Here is a 23,448-nt window from a genome sequence, read left to right as displayed (position 1 = left end):
TTGCACTGCAAAGTGGTGAATTTCATTTGTGTTTTGATTATGTCACCGAGGGAACTCATCACCAGTAAATGTTGACGCCTTTGACATTGTGAATTTCTGCATTAACAGACAAGAGAGGAGTTGGCAAAGCAGTCCCTGACTGACTGTTTAAGAGTAGAGCTTTTCTACGGGTGGTGTCAATACATCTATTTTACAATTTGTTTTCTTTTTTGGATTTCCCAACCTTTTTCTCCCTAGTTGTACTTGGCCAATTACCCTATTTTTCGAGCCGTTCCGGTCACCGCTCCACCCCCTCTGCTGATCTGGGGAGGGCTGCAGACTACCACATGCCTCCTCCAATACATGTGGAGTCGCCAGCCACTTCTTTTCACCGGACAGTGAGGAGTTTCACCAGGAGGACGTAGTGCCTGGGAGGATCACGCTATTCCCTTCAGTTCCCCCTCCCCCCGAGCAGGTGCCCCAACCGACCAGAAGAGGTGCTAGTGAAGCGACCAGGACACATACCCAACATCCGGCGTCCCACCTGCAGACACAGTCAAACTGTGTCTGTAGGGACGCCCGACCAAGCCGGAGGTAACTCAGGGATTCAAAACAGCGATCCTCATGTTGGAAAGCAACGGAATAGACCACTACGCCACCCAGACGCCCCCTATTTTATCAATTCAAACACATGAGTTTATAGACTCTGTGGACATAAGTAAACAACAAACATAACAAATAAATTATAAAGCCCTGGTTCACATTAATATATGATGGGCTTAATTTGGGGAAGGAATGAGCAGCAGTAAAGTGGCCTGTTATGTGACCGATGCAGCTTGACACTTAAACATAACTCTAGAAATCCTACAGCTGTGCCATGTCAAGGGGACAGTGAAACTTTAGGATCGATGTGCTAAACCATATGAGAAATACTGATAGGTTCAGGAACACCATAACAAACGGGCATAACGGTAGTCAAGTCCTCCGTTAGGTAAATGTTAACCCACTGCCACCATTAATGTCATGGAAAATGTATTGGGCTTGCTTTTTAGCTGCTTGTGATGCACAAGTTTAACGCTTCAAAATACAAATTTACTTTTATTTTATAACATGAGAAGAAAGCAGCCTGCGGTGGCCACAGCCCTAACACAAGATATGCAAAAAAATTTTTTTTTTTTTATGTAACAGCCACCGCTGTACGGGTTATATTTTTGCAGTAACTTCAGGGCATTATTTTCTTCCTGTCAATGCACAGAGTTGCACATTATAAATGGAGTGAAGCAATACAGACCAAAAGCAATCAAGTTCATAACAAAGAAGGCAATGACCGAATATAAGCTAATAATGTGTATCAAAAGGTCACAAATGGGAAATTAGGCATGTCCGCCAAAGTGCAGAGATTGTACAATTCAGCAGAAACCAACAAGACACTGTATTTAGGTAGCAGTTATCTGGTAGACTTTGGGAATAGACTATACTCCACAGAGTCTAATGAAATTATGTAGGGTTGTCAAGTGGCCATCAAGCATGCAGTCCCTAAACAACTTTTTGGTTTGATAACTCAGGAGCAAATTAGGGTAAATAGAAAGCAGCTTGATTTTCATTAGTTTTGCTTTAGTTCAGGGCCCAAAAGTGACAAATCCCAGTGACTCACTGAATCTCAAGGCAATGGCAGTCACACCAGCTAATTCAATACCGAGGTCTACGCAACAATCTACTTTTTGATTACCACACTCCTACCATGCATTATCATGCGTGTGTGCAAAAAAAAACAACTCGAAATCTCAGACAGTAATACAGCATAGTTGCAAAAGTCAACAGTGGTTATGTGTGTAAAGCACGTATACCTGGCGGAGGTTGCGCGTCACGCGGACATCGTGCCAGGCATTATCATTAAACTTGCCGCTGGCAGGTTCAACTAAGGCCTCAAAGGCGCCAGAGCCCAGGTTGATCACCAGCCACACCGCTCCATTTCTCAGGGACAGATTGACATAGTCGGCCGATTTCCCCGTATGAAGCAGCAGGCCATTTCTCTGCAGGGTACGGAAGGAGAGTGTGATCTCATCCAGACTGCTCTGGATGGGCGTCTGAGATAGGTTGTAGCTGAAGAACTCATTCCCTTTGAAGGTGGCAACTGATTCCCCCTGCCCTAAGACGAGAGGAAAGACATATTAGATGTTCATAATTTTTCTCACCATCACCCGGGCTCAGGTTTGACTTACCTATATATTCACTAGTGTTTTGCGCTTTGGTGCTCTCAGCAATTTAATAATCATCCAAATGATCTGCCACGCAGCATGTATTTGCAAAGGTCATCACCATGCATGCTAATGTCGCAAATCCTTTGATACTGCTGTATACTAAAATGTGATAGCAGGCATGTCATAGAGTGGGCTAGAATGAACAGTCTGAGAGAATACTTCATTCTGTTGGCCCGACGGGCTAAAATTGGTTAATATACAGTATAATATCAAAGGGCTGACACAACTGATCACCGTTTTAATTCGGGGCAATCACCAGAGTCACTGAGAATGAGACAGAGCTTGCTGTCCACCTGCTTCATTGTCCTCAGAAATCCACAGGTTGACAAGCAGTAGAAAAGCAGAAATATGGCATAATAATATTAATAATACTAATACTAATGATGCACTCTTTGCATCAGGTTTCTTTTACAATTGGCCCAAATTATCAAGTATTTTTTTACATCACAAGAGCAATCACATTTGATGTCTTTCAACCAGTAAAACCACTAACAACACTGCCTTGCATTAAATAAAGCTTCTGTACTTTTTTTTCAATAAACAATGTTGTTTATTGTTTTGGGAATAACGCAATGGCTGTGTTGCTAGCAATCTTAAAAAGCAAACAGATTTAGACAGTTTTCATTCATTGCTAGCTGTAGCCAGTTTTGGTGAATAATTGAATTGGTGAATGATACATCGAGTGCTATTCTGAATAATAGTAACGATAAAACAGAAAGTAAAGACACACAATTAAAATACATGTGAAAATGGTAACGGAAAAAAGGTTGTTCATATAATAGTATCTGAGTAGATTGTGACGTTATCCTGTGTAGTTTGTAAAAATAGACAGTGCCTTCCTTTAAAAATTCTATTTAGCAAATAACAAAAACAAAATGAACAAACAAAAAAGAAGAAAATCAAACCTACGAGTACACAGGGTAATGTTGAATACAGGACTTAGCGCTTTTTGTTTCAGTTCATTTTTGTCCTCCACTGACCCACAACAGAAACTACACAAACGCTTTTGTATGAGGGTCCAGACTAACTGGTGACTGTTGAGGATCCTCTAAAACAATGGTTGGCACCTACGGTCCTCGGGACATGAGTCCTGCTGCTTTTCTATTTCGATGGGCTGGTACAGTAATCATGTACCTTCCACTGTTTTGTAAGGCTTTAAAACCCCCTGATAAGATGGCAGAACATACAGCAGAACAGAAAAAACAGTTGCACTCAGGGTCCCCAGAACCCAAGTTGGGAACCACTGCTTGGAGGATTCATGTTAATGTCACACTTAACTCATCAGTGAAGTTGTCCATCTATAAATCCGTGACTTTATACATAATAAAACATCCCAATTTCCACAACTGCCACAGGAATCCATTCTAGATGAGATTCTAGAAATAAAACCCCGGAATAAAGGAGTTATATCTACAAAATATGACATACTCAGCCATTAATTGCCCTTCCCATGATATGATTCTCACTGGGAAAATAACTTAGAAGAAGTTGAATTGTCAGAAGATGGTTGGAATTCTATTCTAGAAAGAGTCAATACATCCTCTATTTGCTCTCAACATGGACCCATATGGTTTAAAGTAGTACATATACGGTTTAAAGTAGTACATTGCCTTCACTATTCAAATGAAAAGCTTTCCAAGATTTGCCCTGCGTTAGATCCTAACTGCAACAGATGTAAATCACATATAGGCTCTCTTACTCACATTCTGGACTTGTCCACGATCATCCCTTTAATGGGCCTCTGTTTTTGAGACATTTAAGGAAGTATTTGGAATACCATTTGAACCCTCTGCTCTAACAGCAATTTTTAGTGTTGTCAAAGAGGACTTATGTTTTGCCAAACAACAGGCTAACTCAGTAGCTTTTGCTAACAAGACGCCTGATTCCATTGAACTGGAAGCAAGAATCTTCACCATCAAATATTCAGCGGATTAGATCTCCTGCAGTTTCTCCACCTAGAAAAATTAAAGTATACTCGTAGAGGCTCAACCTACAGGTTCTATAACGTATGGCAGCCATTTTTATCTCATGTAGGCAGACTAAAACTGAGCTCCATCCCATTAGCATAAGGTGTAGATTCAGTCCGTCTCCTATTGGACTGTACAAGCTCCATTAAGCCTGGACTTATCATTTGGATGGACGTTCTATTATTGATTGATTGATTGATTGATTGATTGATTTACTTTATTTTTTCCCCTTGTCCAATGTCTGTACTTGACTTTCTTTAGCTTGTTTATTTTTACTAAGACCACTAACATTATTATGATTTGTAATACCCTCTGAAATGGTACTTTTTTTGGGGTCTGCTGTCTGAGATAACATTGTTGATGCAATATCTTTGTGAACAGTTTTTTTTATTATATTTAAAACCTATAAATAAAGTTTAAAAAAATTCTCCTCGTTTGTGTAACATGTAAGCAGAAAGAGTTTTGTGTTGTGCGGTTGCACTGTTAGTCGTTTTCCTACAGAATAATCTATCCTTCAGCTTATCTCACCTACAGATACACATCCGGTGTATGGATAAAACATTTGGTGCATGTAGGAAATGACCCCCCCCCACTACAAATAGAACAGCTAAACAATTTTGGCTTTAAAGAAACTGAAGGACTGTTGATCCAGAAACACGAAACAGATAGTAGTAGAAAAGATGCTATAAATCACAACCAGAATTGACAAGGGTGTTATATTTATGGATATGTAATGATCTGAATAGCCAAACCTGTAAAAATTATATGTTATATGTTATATATGGGTGATAGGATGTATTTTGAATGTGTTGCTGGCTTGCCCAATGGATTTTGTGTTCCTTTGAACATTAAATGAGTTACTATGTCTTGTATCATGTTGAGTACGCAAGTTGAGTTTATTTTATCTTGTGTGTGTGTGTGTGTGTGTATATATATATATATATATATATATATATATATATATATATATATATATACATATACACAGTGCATCCGGAAAGTATTCACACCCCTTCACTTTCCCCACATTTTGTTATGTTACAGCCTTATTCCAAAATGGATTAAATTCCTTTTTTTCCCTCATCAATCTACATACAATACCCCGTAATGACAAAGTGAAAAAGGTTTTGTCGAAATTTTTGCAAATTTATTAAAAATAAAAAACTGAAATATTGCATGTACATAAGTATTCACACCCTTTACTCAGTACTTGGTTGAGGTACCCTTGGCAGCGATTACAGCCTCAAGTCTTCTTGGGTATGAAGCTACAAGCTTGGCACACCTATATTTGGGGTATTTCTCCCATTCTTCTCTGCAGATCCTCTCAAGCTCTGTAAGGTTAGATGGGGAGCGTCACTGCACAGCTATTTTCAGGTCTTTCCAGAGATTTTCAAGTCTGGGCTCTGGCTGGGCTACTCAAGGACATTCACAGACTTGTCTCGAAGCCACTCCTTCATTGTCTTGGCTGTGTGCTTAGGGTCGTTGTCATGTTGAAAGGTAAACCTTCGCCCCAGTCTGAGGTCCTGAGCGCTCTGGAGCAGGTTTTCATCAAGGATCTCTCTGTACCTTGCTCCATTCATCTTTCCGTCGATCCTGACTAGTCTCCCAGTTCCTGCCGCTGAAGAACATCCCCACAGCATGATGCTGCCACCACCATGCTTCACTGTAGGGATGGTATGAGAGGTGCCTGGTTTCCTCCAGACGTGACGTTTGGCATTCAGGCCAAAGAGTTCAATCTTGGTTTCATCAGACCAGAGAATCTGGTTTCTCATGGTCTGAGAGTATTTTAGGTGCTTTCTGGCAAACTCCAAGCGGGCTGTCATGTGCCTTTTACTGAGCAGAGGCTTCCGTCTGGCCACTCTACCATAAAGGCCTGATTGGTGGAGTGCTGCAGAGATGATTGTCCTTCTGGAAGGTTCTCCCATCTCCACAGAGGAACGCTGGAGCTCTGTCAGAGTGACCATCGGGTTATTGGTCACCTCCCTGACCAAGGCCCTTCTACCCCGATTGCTCAGTTTGGCTGGGCAGCCAGCTCTAGGAAGAGTCCTGGTGGATCCAAACTTCTTCCATTTACGAATGATGGAGACCACTGTGCTCTTCGGGACCTTCAAAGCTGTAGAATTTTTTTGTACCCTTCCCCAGATCTGCGCCTCGATACAATCCTGTCTTGGAGGTCCACAGACAATTCCTTTGACTTTATGGCTTGGTTTCTGCTCTGACATGCACTGTCAACAGTGGGACCTTATATAGACAGGTGTGTGCCTTTCCAAATCATGTCCAATCAATTGAATTTACTACAGGTGGACTCCAATCAAGATGTAGAAACATCTCAAGGATAACCAGTGGAAACAGGATGAACCTGAGCTCAATTTTGAGTGTCATAGCAAAGGGTGTGAATACATACATGCAATACTCCATGCAATATTCCAGTTTTTTATTTTTAATAAATTTCCAAAAATTTCTACAAAACCTTTTTCACTTTGTCATTATGGGGTATTATGTGCAGATTGATGAGAAAAAAAGTAATTTAATCCATTTTGGAATAAGGCTGTAACATAACAAAATGTGGGGAAAGTGAAGGGGTGTGAATACTTTCCGGATGCACTGTATATATTATCCTCTTTAACTTTTATCTTTAATATTTACAATTATTTTTCCCTCTTGCACCAACATAAAGAAAAATTCCTTGTATGTTCTTGCACTTGGTAATAAATCTGGTGTTAATAGTAATCTATAGAAAGGATGAGCATTAATCCAATTAAACGCAAGCTGAAATCTGAAAGACGAAAGCATCATACACACATGCAAACATACATTTTGAGACCAATTTATAATTCCAACCTCCACTACAGGGAGCAGTAACAGTATCAAAGATGATTGGTTGCTAAAATAGTACTTGAACTCAATACTTGTCTGTTTTGAGCCATTACAGCCTGCAATCCCTTGAGTTTCTAATCGTTGGCAAAATGTAATTTCAGAACTACTGAACAGGCTGTTTGAAGCCAGGAGCATTTGTCGTTCCTTTAGCCTTGATCTGTTGTTGATTTCTTAACTGCTGTGCAGGTCGTTTCAAGTCAGGTGGTTGGTTGTCCTGGAACGGACTGTTAGTAAAGTAAAATGCGATCGGTAAATTGTTGTAAACTGGACAGGTCTTGTGGTCCTAATTTCCCACAAACATCTGTGGTGCAAGGTGTCTACCTGATCTGCCCCAACGCCATCTCCCCCTGCAAACATGGTAGTCAAATATCTATATCATGTATTAACAATCAGAATAGCACAAGGGATATTTGGATTATAAACGGCATTGATAAACACCCAAGGCCGGTTCTACTTATGGGTGGGTAGTAATAGCGATCTCCAAAGCATATTTCCTACTGTAACGTCATGTTGGCTCATACATATGCATGAAATAATCCCTCACCTTCAGAAAACCGATGAGTCTTATAAGCTTTGGTTTTTTTTTTTAATATTCATTATATAATCTCTCTGCTTTATATTTGGAAACCTTTAAGATTCCAATGCTAAAAGCAGTGAGGAATGATACCAATCAATTCTTACTGCTCTCATGTAATACTTGCCTCACAAACATCACGTGTCCAATGGTATGTTCAGTAGCATGGACAAGTCTGCCGGTCCACAGCCTTTGGTTTTTACACATATCATATTAGTACAATTAAGTGAGAGTTGCAAGAAATACAGCACCAAAGTATCAGATCGTTTTAAGATAGCTGCTGAGTATAACAGCAGAGCTGTTGTATAAAAAAATCTAAATACAATTAAGGTCCTCTGCTTCTCATTTACTGATGCATGAAATGATGTTATTATTTTAGCCCTTATTTCATAACGGGGAAATGGTCACACTGTGGCAGGCCTTTAGGATATAGTTATGACTTGCTAAGTGTCTTATCGTTTAACTTTCCTTTGACACACTTGAGGCTTATACTATTCGGCACGCAGGGTAGCAGCAGTATCTATCCAGCAGCATAGTTTTACCGGCATACTCTGTCCATCAAAGTGGGAGCTTTTACTTGTAAACAATGGTTTCTTTTGGCCTTGAACAGCCAAGTCACTAATTCTGAACATGAACACGCTGACCCAAAGCGAGCAACCAGAAAACCAAGAGTCTAATGGATGATGTCATACTGTACAGCCCGGAGCTGCTCCATTTAAAATGAATGGGTGAATGACTTAATGGAATTATTGAATATTTGTCTGTGCCTTTCCATCCAAATGAGCTTATCAGTAGTGTAAGTGTCTCACCAGAGAATATACTCCTAAACCCAGAAAATATTTTAGGGCACTGTCACACCCCTTCTATCTTTCGATCATCTCATTTTCAAAGGAGCTGTTCATAGGTGTGACATACTAAACAGATTAGACTAGGAGAGAAATTCTCTTCACCTACAACACCCGCCAAAACAGACTAAACCTTCATATAGACTAGAAATAATATTTTTCAAAGCTGAAATGTGGCACTATTGTATTTTTGAGTTTCTACGACATACACAGTGATGTTAAAGTAACAAAGAAAACAAAACAAAATATTGGTGAAAAAATACCCTCTGCAATTGTTATAGTGCTAATTGTGATAATAATAAAAAATCCCCATTAAAAACACACAATGTATATTAAAACTCGAATTGCAAGTAAAAGCTGCAATGTTGAATGAGCCTGCCTCTGGTCAGCTTGGTAATCTTTAGTTCACTGAAAACACATTCAACGTAAAAAAAAAGCTTTAATCTAGAGATGCTCCAGAAACAGCCTCAGAGCCTTATTTTGCTGCAGAGAGAAACTAGGACCTGAGCTTTAAATTTATACTGTTGTGCTGGGTGAAACATACTGAGCCTTTATGCCTAATCAGAGCACTGATTGCCATGGAGACAGGAAGAAAAATCTACATCCAACCACATTACTTTCACCAACAGCAAAATGGAATTCACAGATTCACCAGCATCTCATACAAGGGCAGAGATCTTTTTCATCATATATGTATTGTTTCACTTTCTGCATTGTGCAGGTTATTCATCCTAAATATTCCCCAGTTTTACATCTCTGTAGTTTTCTTTCGAAGTTATGCATCACAGTTGACCTGCTATTAAACGCCTTATCTTGTAGTACTGCTCTCTTGTGCCAGGTTTTATTTTTTCTACCATTAAACAGTTGAGATACTGTAGTGGCACAACCTACTTACCAACCCCACTTGGAAAACACCCCCTTGAAGGATGTTTCCCTCCCACAGTACAATGGTGTAAAGTAATGAATTGAAAAAAGGTTTGTCCAAAAATAAAATAAATAAATAAAAACTCAATGGTTTCTCTAAAAGGGTTATACATAATGTCAGATGCAGGTGCTCATAGATCAATGGAAGAAACCATTTGGAAAAACAAAGCTAAATAAATACACTATGATGTTCTTGGCATCCCAAAAAGCAAAGCTAAAGATAACAACTGAACACTTAGATGCCTTTACTTGCACGGCCTACCAGCAGGTTCACGAAGAATCGCCAACATGTTTCACCAACGGAGGTCTTCAGGGCTGCAGATGCACGAGAAAGTAGGATGTATTTTTACCTATGTAGTATTTCAAGTTCTCGCTTCCTTGCCCTGGTGAAGACTTCTTTGGTTGAAGCATGATGTTGTCTTTCATGTACTTGCTGGCAAGCTATTAACATTAGCTTTTTAAGTTTTTTTTTTTTTTTACACAAGCTCAGCTCTCATCTTTATGCAAGCTTAATAATCCAGTTAAGGAAATACCATAAAGGTAAATCAGTTCATCTGGACACAACAACATTGTGTCCATAAATGCTGTGTCCAGATGAAGTGATTCTCATTTCTGTGAAGTTCAGCACTCTTATTGTTTTTTTTTCTGAGTGATAACATCATTGTCCTTTGGACTATATCGGTATATTTATTATGTTGAAGAAAACATATACTACACATAGCATCCTTTGTGTTCTCAAAGAAAATATATACATAATAGGTGGACGTCTTACCCAGCAGGCCGTTTTTCCTCTTCTACTCTGTAGTATATACGTGTATTGAGCAACAAACAGTAATTTTACCAGTATGCTGTTCATTTAAAGACTTGAGCTTGAACAATAGTACCTCTTGACCATAAACATCTCGAATATGAACAACGACATCTCAGAGTTAAGTCTCTCGCTACATTTTTCCCTTTCCTTCTTGTCATTTTACTTGGAAGTGGTCCAGTTCAACTTACATAAACTGTCTCCTATCTCTTTTGAACCAGTTTCACGCTTTTTTCATAGAGTTGAACAGTATCAGGTTATATTAGGTTACTGTAGACAGGGGCGGATCTACAGGGTGGCAAGGGGTGGCAGCTGCCACCTCTGGGACAGTCTTGCCACCCCATTTATAAATCAGATAATGTGTTTTTAAAGTATATTTTATGTACATGCATGGTGAAGGTCAATGAGACCCGCACCAAACTCATCTCAAACAGAAGTCGCCGATTTAGAATCCCCCTCCCCCTCACAGGCGCGGATCTACAGGGTGGCAAGGGGTGGCAGCTGCCACCTCTGGGACACAGTCTTGCCACCCCTTTGCCACCCCAGGAAAAAATCTCTAGATCCACCACTGACTGTAGATTAGACTTTATTATCCCAGGGAGAAATTAGAGCATTGCAGCAGCAAAAATACACATAATTCACACAACTATTAGCATTTATTTTAGTTCGCTTTAACCTGTTTGGAGCACCAGATGGTCTGAGTAAAGATCAATATATTCTCAGATAAGATGCCAAGCACAGAAAAATACACAAACTCGATGAATTTATCACAAATTTCTGGCACTCGTGTAGGGATCGGACGATATAGGATTTTATATCGGGGATGGCCTGTCGGCCTGTCCAGGGTGTCTGTCTCCCCGCCTGCCGCCCAATGACTGCTGGGATAGACTCTAGCATCCCCGCGACCCTGAGAGCAGGATAAACTGTTTGGATAGTGGATGGATGTGTAGGACCTGACATGACTACATAGTCATAGTTTAGTTATAGGTCTACAACTACCAGTGTTCATTGTTTTAGGTAGTTAATGTGAACGTCCGGACTGAGACGGTTAGGTTAGTTCTGATAGCATGCCTACCTGACAGCCACGTGTGCCTCACTTGTAACTTTTACTATTTCATTAAGCTTCGTTAAACGGCACAAGTTTGGTTATTATAGTTAAGAAGACACACTCCTACAGGATGGATGGCTGGATGGATCGCGATCGAAACACTTACGGAAAGCTGATCGTAGCGAATTTCCACTGTCAGGATAATCGTGAAAATCCTCACAGGTAACTTGAAAAAGCGCTCTCGCTCTCTCTACACTGCATGCTGGGAGTTTACGTGCCAAGTTTCACTAGCGCATGCGCGACTCACATCTACCGCTCAAATGTCGGGTGGTTGGCGCGGAGTTTGGACTGTACTCTGTAATTTAGGAGATTTTTTCCCCCCATCTGTCTTTTCTGCCTGATCAGGTAAGAGTTACTTGTTTATTGGCTGATTCGTGACTATCTTGCCGTCCAAATATCAGATAGAAGCATATTATACATAATCAGAAGCATATTCTGCATATGCAGCTCGTGGCTGGGGGGGCCAGCGGGGGGGCCAGGGATAGTATCAGGGTGGCCATGGCCACCCCTTGGGGACGCCACTGCAAACTGATCACTCAGTCAGGCACTGTAGGCTAAATATAAGGCGTTTTTACACAGATATCGCGTTATAATGGCAAATGTAGACTCGTCTTTGGCATAATCGCGCCCGTGCTGCCGGCTGACAGCACGGGCATTCGCATTAAATACGTCAACTTCAAATTTGGCAAATCCGCGTTCCCTTGTACTGTAGCGAATTCGGGGGGCAGTCCGGGACCGCCACAGCCGGGACGCGAACCCGTGGCTCCCACATCGCAAGCGACAACATTAACCAGTCGACTAAAGGGTCCGACCCGTTAGTCAAGGACCAAAGTGCCTACTTATCCATGCATGTTACACTACCCCCCCTCCTTCGGCTTCAGCATATCAGCTCCCTCACGACTCTGGGCGCACGCGCTTCCGATGACCTCACGGTCTCATCATCCCTCTTCTGACACCAATGTAGCGAATTCAGGGGGCAACTACAGGAACTGCCGCGGCGCGAACCCGTATCACCCGCACCGCGGAAGACATCACTGACCGCTCGACTAAAGGGTCCGACCTGTTAGTCAAGGAAGGACCAACGTGTCTACTTATCCATGCACGTTACAGTACCTTTACAAAGACGTCGATTCGGCTTTGTGACAACCTCTGCTCTCGGCTTAACGCCGGAACAACATCGACCCCCCCCCCCCATCATCCGTCTTCGTACCTTTTTTCAAAGGACGGCGAGGCGGTTTAATGGCGCAACGCTCCTGCTTTGAAAAGGTATCGTAATGATCACTGTCAAGACATTCGCGTTTGCAGTGCTGGCTCCCCTGGCGGTCCAGCCAAAAAGATGTATGTACTAGCTGTGATGCAATAACAATATTTGTTTCGTAACAAAATATAAGGTAATAATAATAATAATCATTTCATTTATATTGCGCTTTTCTAGACACCCAAAGCGCTTCATATCGAAGGGGGTAACTCACCTCAACCACCACCAATGTAATGTGATTCCACTATGTTTCAGTGCCATTTTAAGAGTTTTAAACATATTTTGATGATTATCGGAGTAATATCGTGAGTCGCAATTATTTTGGCCAACATAATCGTGACATGAAATTTGCACATCGTCCCACCCCTACTCGTGATGTTGTTTTACCAAACCCCATCAACGTTGTACTCCAGGTGGTAAAAAATGCTCAGAACATTTGCTAGTGTGAGTTTAGCACGAGCGCTATAAATAATGCAACTTGATTGACTGATTGGTCTCTGCTTTCCCTGCTTTGCCGTAACAGCCAATTACCACATTTTTAGTATTTCACCTTCGCAAACTGGTGACAACGGCCATTTTGAGGGACTGACAAAAAATGGATGACATCAGCAGCTGATACATGACCGGCACTTAGGGATCAGCTTTCGTTGGGAAGCATCAAATAGGCAGAGATTGAAAAAAAAAAGTTTTGTTTTGCCCCCGGTCATATTTTTTCACAATGATAGATAACATGTGAAATATGAAAGGAAAAACTGAGTCCAGAAAGTGTTTATAGCCACGGTTTATAAGGCATTTGGGAAGCAGTAGGATCCACAAGTAAGTCTGCAGTTTATCAGGAGAACGTGGAGAGTCATTTGCTAGACACTGAAAAGCAGTAATTTAGGACATTACTTAACCTGTATGTAAATGAATGTGCGACACAACTCTGCATTAATTTGGAATGATAAAATGCAAATGCAACACAAAAAAATCCCTCTTTAATTAAATGACGGTCTATGCCTCTGATAATTTTAATACACAATTTTGCCTACGCCGCTGATAATTTTAATAAACAATCTTATCTATGATTCCAATCATCTTAATATGCAAATCCAAGAAACTGCTTTTTTCAAAATCAGAATTTACAGGTAATTGCTGGGCATTTTAATAAAAACGACCGTCAACCTAAGAATTACTTTGGATGAATAAAATGTTCCACTGCACCTCAGAGACGGTGAATATTCATTGTGCTAGCCTGAAAACGCCTGTGTCTTCAACAGGAGATGCGACACCTTGACTTTTAACATCTGTTGATTCCCTTTTGAAACACCATATGAAAACCAAGCTGAAGATGGATTACCTTGGTAATAAACTGGAGAGGTCAAAGGTGATGTTCCAGTAGCTCAGTCAGTGGTCAGGACAAGGATTTGACAGACAAAAATTGAGTGAGTACAGAGAGCATAACATGACAGGAAGCAGAAATGAACAGGCAGGTATATGGGAGAAAGAGGACAGGAGATATTAGTGCAGCACAGTAAACTCAAATGATTGCAGCGTAATGTTGTGATCGGGTGGTTTGGGAAGGATAAGCGAACCAATTGACCCCATACCTTGGCGCTTTAACATCAGGTGAGCCAGACCTTGAGGGAAAGAACAGAAAAAAGGATACGAAAACAGGAAGTTCATAAAGAGGTTCGGGAAAACAAAAGCATTGTCACAATGTTGGACTGCAGTTTTGTGACAGACATCCCGGGGGTATGTTCGGATGTCGGAGTTAAGAAATTAAATAACAGAAGGGGAAATCGAACTAAAAAACAGACATCTCAAAAGGAGGAGGGGAGCGGGAGGGCAAGATAAGAAAAAAAACATCTTGATCAGCGCAACCCACAGATGTAGTTGCTCACATAGATGCTTTTTTCAAATGGAACATATATGCTGACTTTAATGCAGACAGCTTTCTCAGGTTTTGTTTTTCTGCTATTAACTTGCTCTTATTTATCCAATTTATAAAATCTCTCTTCAGCTATTTTTTCCCATTGCCAGCACTTTGTGCAAAGCAGACACATTATCACTAAGCTACAAGGTTTTGATGCATTCAATAAATGAATAATTTTTATTGGATAGAGCAGTGAGAAGGACCAGGTCCAGGGCAAAGCATAACAAGCCTTAACCCTGTGAAGAGCTAATTGCAATCGCTAGACAATTTTACTGTCATGGAGCTTTTGGGCCCATTTTCCGGATTTCCAGAGAATAGTCGGACATAATGACATGTACAAAACACATGTTATTGTCCCCTCAAATAAGGCAGTGCCTTTATCGTGTCGCATTTGAACGGCTTTTTTTTTCCAACATGTAAAAATGGAAACCGACAAAGCATATGGCGTAACCAGAGATGGTGCAAATCTAAAAAGTATATGAGAAAATTGGTCAATTTAAGTAGTGGCCAAGATGTTATTGATTACTATTGATTACTTGATTATGACACTCCATGAGGGATTTAGAAAAGCGACCATTTATTAGGTGAACTGACTGCCGTGCCATCAATCCTCTACATCTTCAGTACTGCAAAGGGAGCAGGGTGAAACTTAAGACAGATGCAACGACTGCCCATAAGATGTCCATAAGATTCAGAGGAGCTCTGCAGTATCACACAGCACAAAGAAATGACTGTTAGTCAAAGCTGAAAAGATTTTATTTATGTTTTTTAATTGTGATCGCGTTCCTTTGATTTTTTTTTTTTTTTGCCTCCAACTTCTGAACAGTCAGACTTCGATACGGACACAGGGCATGTATGTATTTCAGAGTATTACCATGCTACCTTCTTTGTGCTGGCCAAGTAAAAGACACTTTGCTCCATCACTGCTGTTGACCATCCAGCCCTCCTTCGCTCCCACATCCTCTCTCTCATTTCTCTAGTGTTTCTACTTTGACACTCTCCTCTTTCCCTCAGTCATTATAAACAATGCCCTGTTAATCCGTGTGGAAAGAAGGGCAGTGTTTCAGCCCATTAATAATGTCAGATCTTTTTGGTTGTTGCTGAAACCAAAAAAAATGTAATCTCTCTTTTGCTTTTTTCATGTACAGTAAGTTTATGACATTTTGAAAAACTCAAGGTTACATGGAATGGATCATTTTCTGGAGTGAAACACAAATGACGGATTTGGGATAAATATCTTAGCAAATCCAACAGCATTATTTAACCTCAGCCACTGGCATTTTTGAAACAAGCTCAATTTTGTTGCAGGTAGCAGTTCAAATGAGACAGGTACCCCTCTCACGATTAAGAAGACCAAACAGGAAATACAAACATCCAAGGACCTCGCAGTCATTAGTGTGACTTTAACATAATTAATAAGCATCTAGGAGAGAAAACCTATTGCCTGAGGATTAGGGTTCACTAATATTGTTTCCACGAAGTGTACAGTATAATACAGCTTCGAACAAGCCTGTTGTAATGAGGGATTAGACCAAGGTCACTGCTGCAGAGAGATGCAAGCCCATTAGGACAAGCTGTGTCCTTTCAATCAGATTTCTCTGCTTGCTTTGTCCTATGCCACATCCCCCCTAATATTCACATTTTATTTACCACTATAGGTTGTTCTAATGCTCTATTGATGATTATTGGGCAAAGACTCATCAAAATCCAATAAAATATGAGAAAAAATAACGGGTAATATATTAACACTTTGCAAATGAATGTATAATATTCGGGTTTGTGTAAGGTTTTGACCCTCAAATGTGTAGTTTTCTAGATGAGGGATTTTCTGTCTTTATTGTTGTATATCAGCTGTGTGGGGTGGTTATCCTTATCTCGCTTTCACAGACTTTTTTTTTTTTGCTCACAAGAAAACAGAGGATACAGTACTCTTTTTGGCATCAGAGCATGTCCCATCATAGCCTTTGTCCACACAGCTAGACAGAAGTCCTCGTGTGGCATACATGGACGACTGTGGACTCACCTACCGTGCACTTCTGATCCAAAGGTATTCACTGCTAACCCGCAGTTCTTCAGAATGTCAAACAAAGAAAATTCCTGCACTGCCCAAAACCCCCAGACAAAGACCAAATATAGCATATGGGTTGCCATATTTTCCATCTAGCTAAAGCACACTGCGTATTTAGCAAATACTTTGCAAAAAGGACCACAAAGACCTGCTGCTGGATGTCACATTGAATTGTCCCATGGATAGCTGAAAAAGAAAGGATGTGGTTGTTTTCATGCATTTTGCATTGGGGATTGTCTCGATGTCTAAGCTTTAATCCAATAAAGATTCTGATCCGGTCTCTTTGCAGGCAGTTTGTCATATAATAATGCTTGCCTTTTTGCTGTGAGCATGGCCATGACATCAGTGCTCATCACAACTGGAATTAAAAGCGATTAATGCTTGTTTTTGAAAATATCGCGTCTGAAATGAAACTTATTACCTATCACTGAGGCATTTAATGTGAAGAGAGACCTTTGAATTGCACTAAACAAAATAGTCATCAAGTGCTGAATGTGTTTAGTGTGCTGTAAAAAGACTCAAGTCTCAATAATCTAGCATTGTAGACCAAATATTCTATCTGATATGTAATACACATAAATCATATAATATTATGATATTAATATAAGATAATATTATATATAGCAAATGAAGCTATTTTACACGTGGGATTCCTAAATTGTAATGTATTCTACAGAGCTGTTTTGCAAGAAAATGCATCAAGATGATCACGTTTCACAATGTTCAGTTCATCTAGAGATAATCTGCAAACGCCTCATAATTCCTTGAGCATGATTTCAGAGAGCTGGTGGCTGTAGGTCCATGCCCTTTATGTCATTGAGTTAAAGTGTGCAGTAGTTCTTGTCACCTAATGCTGGACCCCTAAATGTTTCTGCTGCCGTCACACCGAACCATGGTTGCTCTGCTGGCAACTTAAAAGAACAGTCTCTTTGCCCTTCTACTTTCACACTTGATTTTCTGTATGTGTACCCTAATCATAGACTAACACTTAAATTTGACCAGTTAAACATGTTATCTTGCACCTAGAGGCATGATAACATATTACTTTGTAATTTGATACTCCCATCCCCTTTGCTGCAAATAAAAACAAGGTAATGTTTAAGAAAAAATCTTATGTAACTTTAAAAAGTATTTTTGTGCCATAAAATCACTTGCTAAGGCCATAGTTACCAGCCTCCGTACAGCCAGGAGCTCTATTTTCATGCTGGCGCAAGGTCGGCAGATGTCCAAACACAGGCTGATGGGCGATTTCTTTAGACACACGTTCCCCATCTGCACCCTTTTGAAAATGTAACGTCTTGAAAGGAACCCACCTGCGCCGAGAATTTCACTGCAGATCTGCTGCCGCAGTGCAAATTTGGTGTCCATTTTGGTTTACAATTACACGGCGATGCCAGCTCAGCCCAAACGCAGGTGCAATGAGGTATTTTAGTACAGCAGTGCACCATTAACTCAAACCGTCTTTGGTGACAAGCGTCACATCACATCAAGATTAAATGTAATGTTTCCTCTCTTGCCCAATGACACATTTTGGACTTCCTTTTGGCAGCCATGGTAGACATGTTTTTTTTTTTTTAACAAATTAGATTTTTATTTTGTTGTTTACAATAGAAAAACAGGATACAAGGATCACAGTTCAAACATACAACTAGATGACATGTTTACTTTTAGGCAAAAGTGCACTGATGACCCTTATATCTTGTCGATCTGTCATGATTTGGGTGAATTTACAGAGATTACATATTCCGTACGAATGGGTCTGACAAATCACTTATTACCACGAAACCAATAATAAATTTAATTAGGTTTAGTGTATTACAATGTAGGGCTATAATTGATAACAACGGGCAGTGGGATTTTTCCATCACAAAAGGTGTGCTGTGGCATAAATAAGGTTGAGAAAAGGACTTGTGCATGATGTGAGAATACTGAAGGCAGTTTATAAGTTACTATGTCAACCAGGCTGTTGAATCATGATCTTCCTGCATGGTACTTCAAATTACATATGTTGTGTTTTGTCATAATCTATAGGAATAGGGTATATAATCGGAAGAAGGTGGCGGTACAGGGAAAGAATTTACCACTTCTGGATTTCATATATCCAAGGAATGAAGACAGAAGCTGCTCCTCCCCCTAGAAATTTTGGATCGTGGTGACTGCACCCCCTGAACAAGCAAATCGGTTTCTTCTTGTGTAAAATTCCTCAGGCTGAGCCGTTCTGATGGGCCTCCATCTTTAACCACGAAAATAACTATACGCTGCGCAGAGCTGAATTCAAATGGTATGAAAGGAGTTAATTTGACCAAGACAAAACCTGTTCCAACTCCACCTGCTTATAATGTATTCATCCTAATCTAACCCCTTTATCAACTGTACCATACTGCTCTGGCGTTGCGTTTCTGGTCACTAAATTGCCAAAAAATTATATTGGACCCACCCATGTGCGGCAGCGCCCTGTATTTGTGGTTGTGCCCAGTTTCACAAAAATAGAGCCCCAGCATATTCAAGGTCCTTTTGGTACAGCTGACACAGAGCGGCTTGATTTACAGGTAACGATCCCTGCATTACTTTTAGCCCAACAACAGAGCTCACAACAGAATGAACAAACAAAGCAAATAAAAGGAACTGCAAGCAATCAATATCTGTTCCTTAGCATAGAATACAATGGCGTGTAAGGCAACTGGTAAAGGCAACTTCAGGCTATGGGCAGAAACTGGGTATAAAGTGGTGCAAACAAAGAAACATTCAGTAGTTTACACAAGCCCCATAGTGTGCTGAATAGACGGGAGGAAAAATACAGGTTTTCTATAACCATGCAAAGTATCTTAATTATTCAATGTGTTCAGTCAATTTCATGTTGCATAAAACTGCTTCGTCTTTTGTACAACACCCACTCAATAATGCGGACCTTGTTGTTTACCTTGTGCATACTGATAATAAACAGTGAATTTGCTGCTCATTAAGCAGCCTTCTTTGATTGACCTTGTGACCAGTGGCCATAAATCTCCTTACAGCCACAGTTATGGGGGTGACAAATGTGAGCCGAGTTGTCAGTAGTCACTTGGTATTAATCTTCCCCCATAAACACAATGTTATGATAATAACCTTTGCAAAAAACAAAACAAAACAACATACTATTATAATAAATTAATGGATTTGGACATAATCTTACCTTCCACTTCTTTCTGGATAGCTAAGGGGAATAAAGTAAAACACAATATACATTAATGGCGTTAGTTGAATGTGTCAAATCACGACCATTCAGCCACATCTTCATAAAATGAATCCCATTATGCTTATGAAAACTCGAGACAATTATGTTTTACAAATGCCAGTTAGATCACGTTTTAAATGTTGCTTGACACATCTATTTATGTTCACATCTCGGTTATTTTGTGGAAGAGCAGGGCGGAATGAAGATTTAACCTTTTATCGCTTGAATGACGACTTTCCAAGAAGTTCTCTGTAAGTACTTGCTTGAAACATTAGGTAGTGGCAGAAATTGGTCAGAGATTTTGATCAGAAATGTGGGATTCACAAGACCGTGAAATAATACACAGTCCAATTAAATTCAATTCTACTTTAGCGCTTCACAAGAATCTGAATAAACATTTTAAGGACAGAGAACATATGGGCATCTAATCCTGCCTTCACATAGGTGTTGGTCCTGGTATGTAAAGCTCAGGCAATACATTTGTGAATGAGAGAATAAAACAATATAAACAAGCAATGTAATCAAAACTAGTCATGTTTACTGATGCCTGTCTCATGAAGAAGTTCGACATAGTCGGGCTGTCTTTGCAATGGCAGGTTACAGAAAATGCACCATTTGCAGTCGCAGCTTATTGATCTATTAAAGGTAGCTATCAAAACGATCTGTCTATTCAATACAATCTGTCTATTCAAAGTTTTCTATTGAGCTGTGAACGAGTGTTAAAGCCGTATTTGCAACAGATAGCCAATTGCATGCAATGTAGTTAAGATTCAGAAGAGTGTATGTCTCCATAGAAGAACAAATTCTTATCAGAAATGTATATGAGCATTACAAAAACATCACAGTAAAAACTGATTCTGCTGGTGCTGCAAATTCAAGAGAGGATTACTAGAGAAAGATTATAGGTAGTGTAAAAGTGTATGCAAAAAGACTTGTCACTGCCCCATTAGTAAATAAGAGTGATGGTATGCCTGAAATGAGTCGCAACGATTTGCATTAGTTATTTTGCTATTTCTTTCCAGAGCATATGGATACGCCGGAGGGTGGGGGGGGAGTGTCTGCATTTATGTCAGGTTCAAAATGTGAAATTGTTTACTAGCCAAGTAAGCTTGCAAATACAAGAAATAACTCCTGAAGGGATGTTTGTATGACACACATAAAACATAGAATAAAGCATGGCAATGTAAAGAAGAAGATCAGCAGTCAAAGCACTTCAGAGAATACTTCGTGCCTTCCAGGGGATGTTTTATGTTTTGACCCGATATCCTGAATAAGACAGGATAGCTTGTCTCCAGTGTTAGCTCAGAAACCCAATGATAATGCAGAAGGGTCTGGATTTGTTATCACAAATGATCATCATTACTATTAATATGAGTATTGGTATTAGTACTGTCAGTAATAGTAGTAATAGTATTAGCAATAGTAGTACTATTACTAATACTAGTACTCATTTGTTGTAGCGGTAGAAGTATTAGAGATTGAGGTATTGGCAGTGAATCAAGTATTTGATTAATTTTTTGGTAATTTATGAAAGCCAATGACTATTATATTCTACTCAGTCAATGTTTATTGTATTTAGAATCTATTATTTACTGGAATGAATTTCATCTCAGTATCCTTTGTGAAGGAAGACAGCATACCACGGCTTCACTTAACATATCATGCACGTACTGTGCTTATTCTTGCCATACATTTTCTGGAATAAAACTTATTCTTTTTTTTCCTGCGACACCCCTAAATATTCGGTGTCTGCATGTTTAGCTGGAAAACCACCCCCGTATTTCTTTAGACAGAGGACATCCTCTAAGACTCGGACGATAACATAAGGCCGCCGAGAAAGGGACTCTAAACCATAAATAACACCATGCTAAACTTTTAACAACTAGCCTAACTATGTAATGGGAGCTTTTTTGTGTTTGAGCCCTGTGAGCTTATTAACGATTCCTTAAGTTTGGAAGATATTTTATCTCTTTTATAAGCTCAATAGGATAAACCTTTTCACTTTTAGTGATGGTGCAACCAAGCATAACAATAAAAAAAATTAAGCCCTAAAAAACTACACTGACAATCCTGCATGACAATATTTCACTTGAAAAGAAACTTTTCCTGGCACAGAAGGGATGTTTAAACTTTTTTGAAATAAAAACTGCAAGGGATTTGTCCCTAAGAGAAATCAATCAAAATGCAACCTTTGAGACCCCCTAACAGGGATAGTCAGAATGCTATCTCTGCTTCTGCATTAAAGCAGCTAAACACAACTATTACCAAAACAATTAAATGTAAGAGAAGTGAAATATGTAGCACCTAATCATTTGAGAACCCCATAAGTGTCAACAAAGTAATTCCCTCCTAAAATCAGACCAAAAATGAAAAGATCCTTTTAGATTTCGCCTACCTTCGTGACAGTACCTCCCGCTGTAGCCAGTATTGTTGCAGTCACAGTTGACTTCTCCCTGATAGATGGAGCACAGGCCTCTATTGTTGCAGGGAGAATGTGTGGCACATAGGTACTCCAAGTCACTACGAACACCTTGACCATCCAACAGTACTGGTGGTGCCTCCCCCAGTTTTAAATTAGCTATAAGGCCCTGGAAAGGCGGCTCATATTTGACAGTGCTGGATGTCAGGGCAGAAAGACGCACATCTGGTGAGATCCCACCTATATAGAGGTCACTGGCTACTACCATCTCATTCTTCTTGGACTTGACCTCTGCCACTTTGTTCTCATTATCCACCACCAGTCTTGTCTCCTTGTAATTACGAGTGATGAGGACACGATGCCAGCGCTTGTCATTGACGGGAGTCTCCATGTGCAGGATGGCCGGTTCGGCACAATGGATGGTGAAGCGAAGCTGCAGTCTCCCATCTGCAATGAGAAGCTCCAGGAAGTCACAGTTCCCTCCATCATCCAGGTAGAGCACCAGGGCTTTGCTGATGTTGGTTTTCAGAATAAAACTGAGCTCTCCTGATGCCTTGGCATCCCACTGGCCGTAGCGAGCCCACTGACCAGGAACTCCTTCATATTCCAAGGCCATTCCCACTACTGTTAGCACCAGCCCAGCTAAGAATAGAGACCATGAAGCTTGGCCCACACACCTTGCCATGATGGTTAGTATCTTCAGCTTCTGGCCTTAACCCCACCTCTAATGTCCACAGCTGCAAGAGGCAGGAGCTGTCTCCTGTCAGCCAAATTTAAGTTACTACCCTATAATCTTTTGAAATAACAATCTTCTATTCTCCAATGGATGAATCGAGTTGTCTTTTACTTTTGACTCTGTACACCAATTCTTTGTGTCATCTCTCCTTTTGGTGACATGTGAAAAAGTGTACAAATGAGACACATTGCAGAGTATTTTGCATTTAGTTTGGATGGGTTGAGAAAGATGATAAAGGAAAGGGCTGATCCACAACACTGCGTTTCCTCGTCTTCTCCATCCACAAAGTATCCTGGCCTCCATCCAGCAGTGTTCCTGTCAGTCCTCTAGGGATTCACTAGGCACACAGCCAAGCAGACACAAGTACAGCCTCCATCATTTTCAGCTTCTCATCTCCCTAAGACATAAAAGAAGAATGTCTAATGCACAATGGGAAAGATAATTTGCAGTTTTGGTGAACAATATACAGTTAGTCATTTTAAATCCCCTTTTTGA

General features: G+C 40.2%; 1 protein-coding gene across 1 annotated transcript in view; it reads right to left on the bottom strand.

Annotated features, from left to right (window-relative positions):
* nrxn2a (neurexin 2a) overlaps nucleotides 1–22,902 on the bottom strand; it is a 174,176-nt gene extending 151,274 nt beyond the window's left edge. Inside the window, exons 1-5 of the mRNA XM_056285549.1 lie at nucleotides 22,194–22,902; nucleotides 19,757–19,777; nucleotides 14,191–14,220; nucleotides 13,941–13,952; nucleotides 1,827–2,128 (exon numbers count right to left, since the gene is read on the bottom strand). Coding sequence (XP_056141524.1) covers nucleotides 1,827–2,128; nucleotides 13,941–13,952; nucleotides 14,191–14,220; nucleotides 19,757–19,777; nucleotides 22,194–22,902 — 1,074 coding nt within the window. The remainder of the gene's footprint in view (nucleotides 1–1,826; nucleotides 2,129–13,940; nucleotides 13,953–14,190; nucleotides 14,221–19,756; nucleotides 19,778–22,193) is intronic.
* Nucleotides 22,903–23,448: the final 546 nt, after the last annotated feature.

The sequence above is a fragment of the Lampris incognitus genome, chromosome 8, assembly GCF_029633865.1.
Source record: "Lampris incognitus isolate fLamInc1 chromosome 8, fLamInc1.hap2, whole genome shotgun sequence".
Lineage (NCBI taxonomy): Eukaryota > Metazoa > Chordata > Actinopteri > Lampriformes > Lampridae > Lampris > Lampris incognitus.
This window is presented reverse-complemented; position numbering and strand designations above follow the sequence as displayed.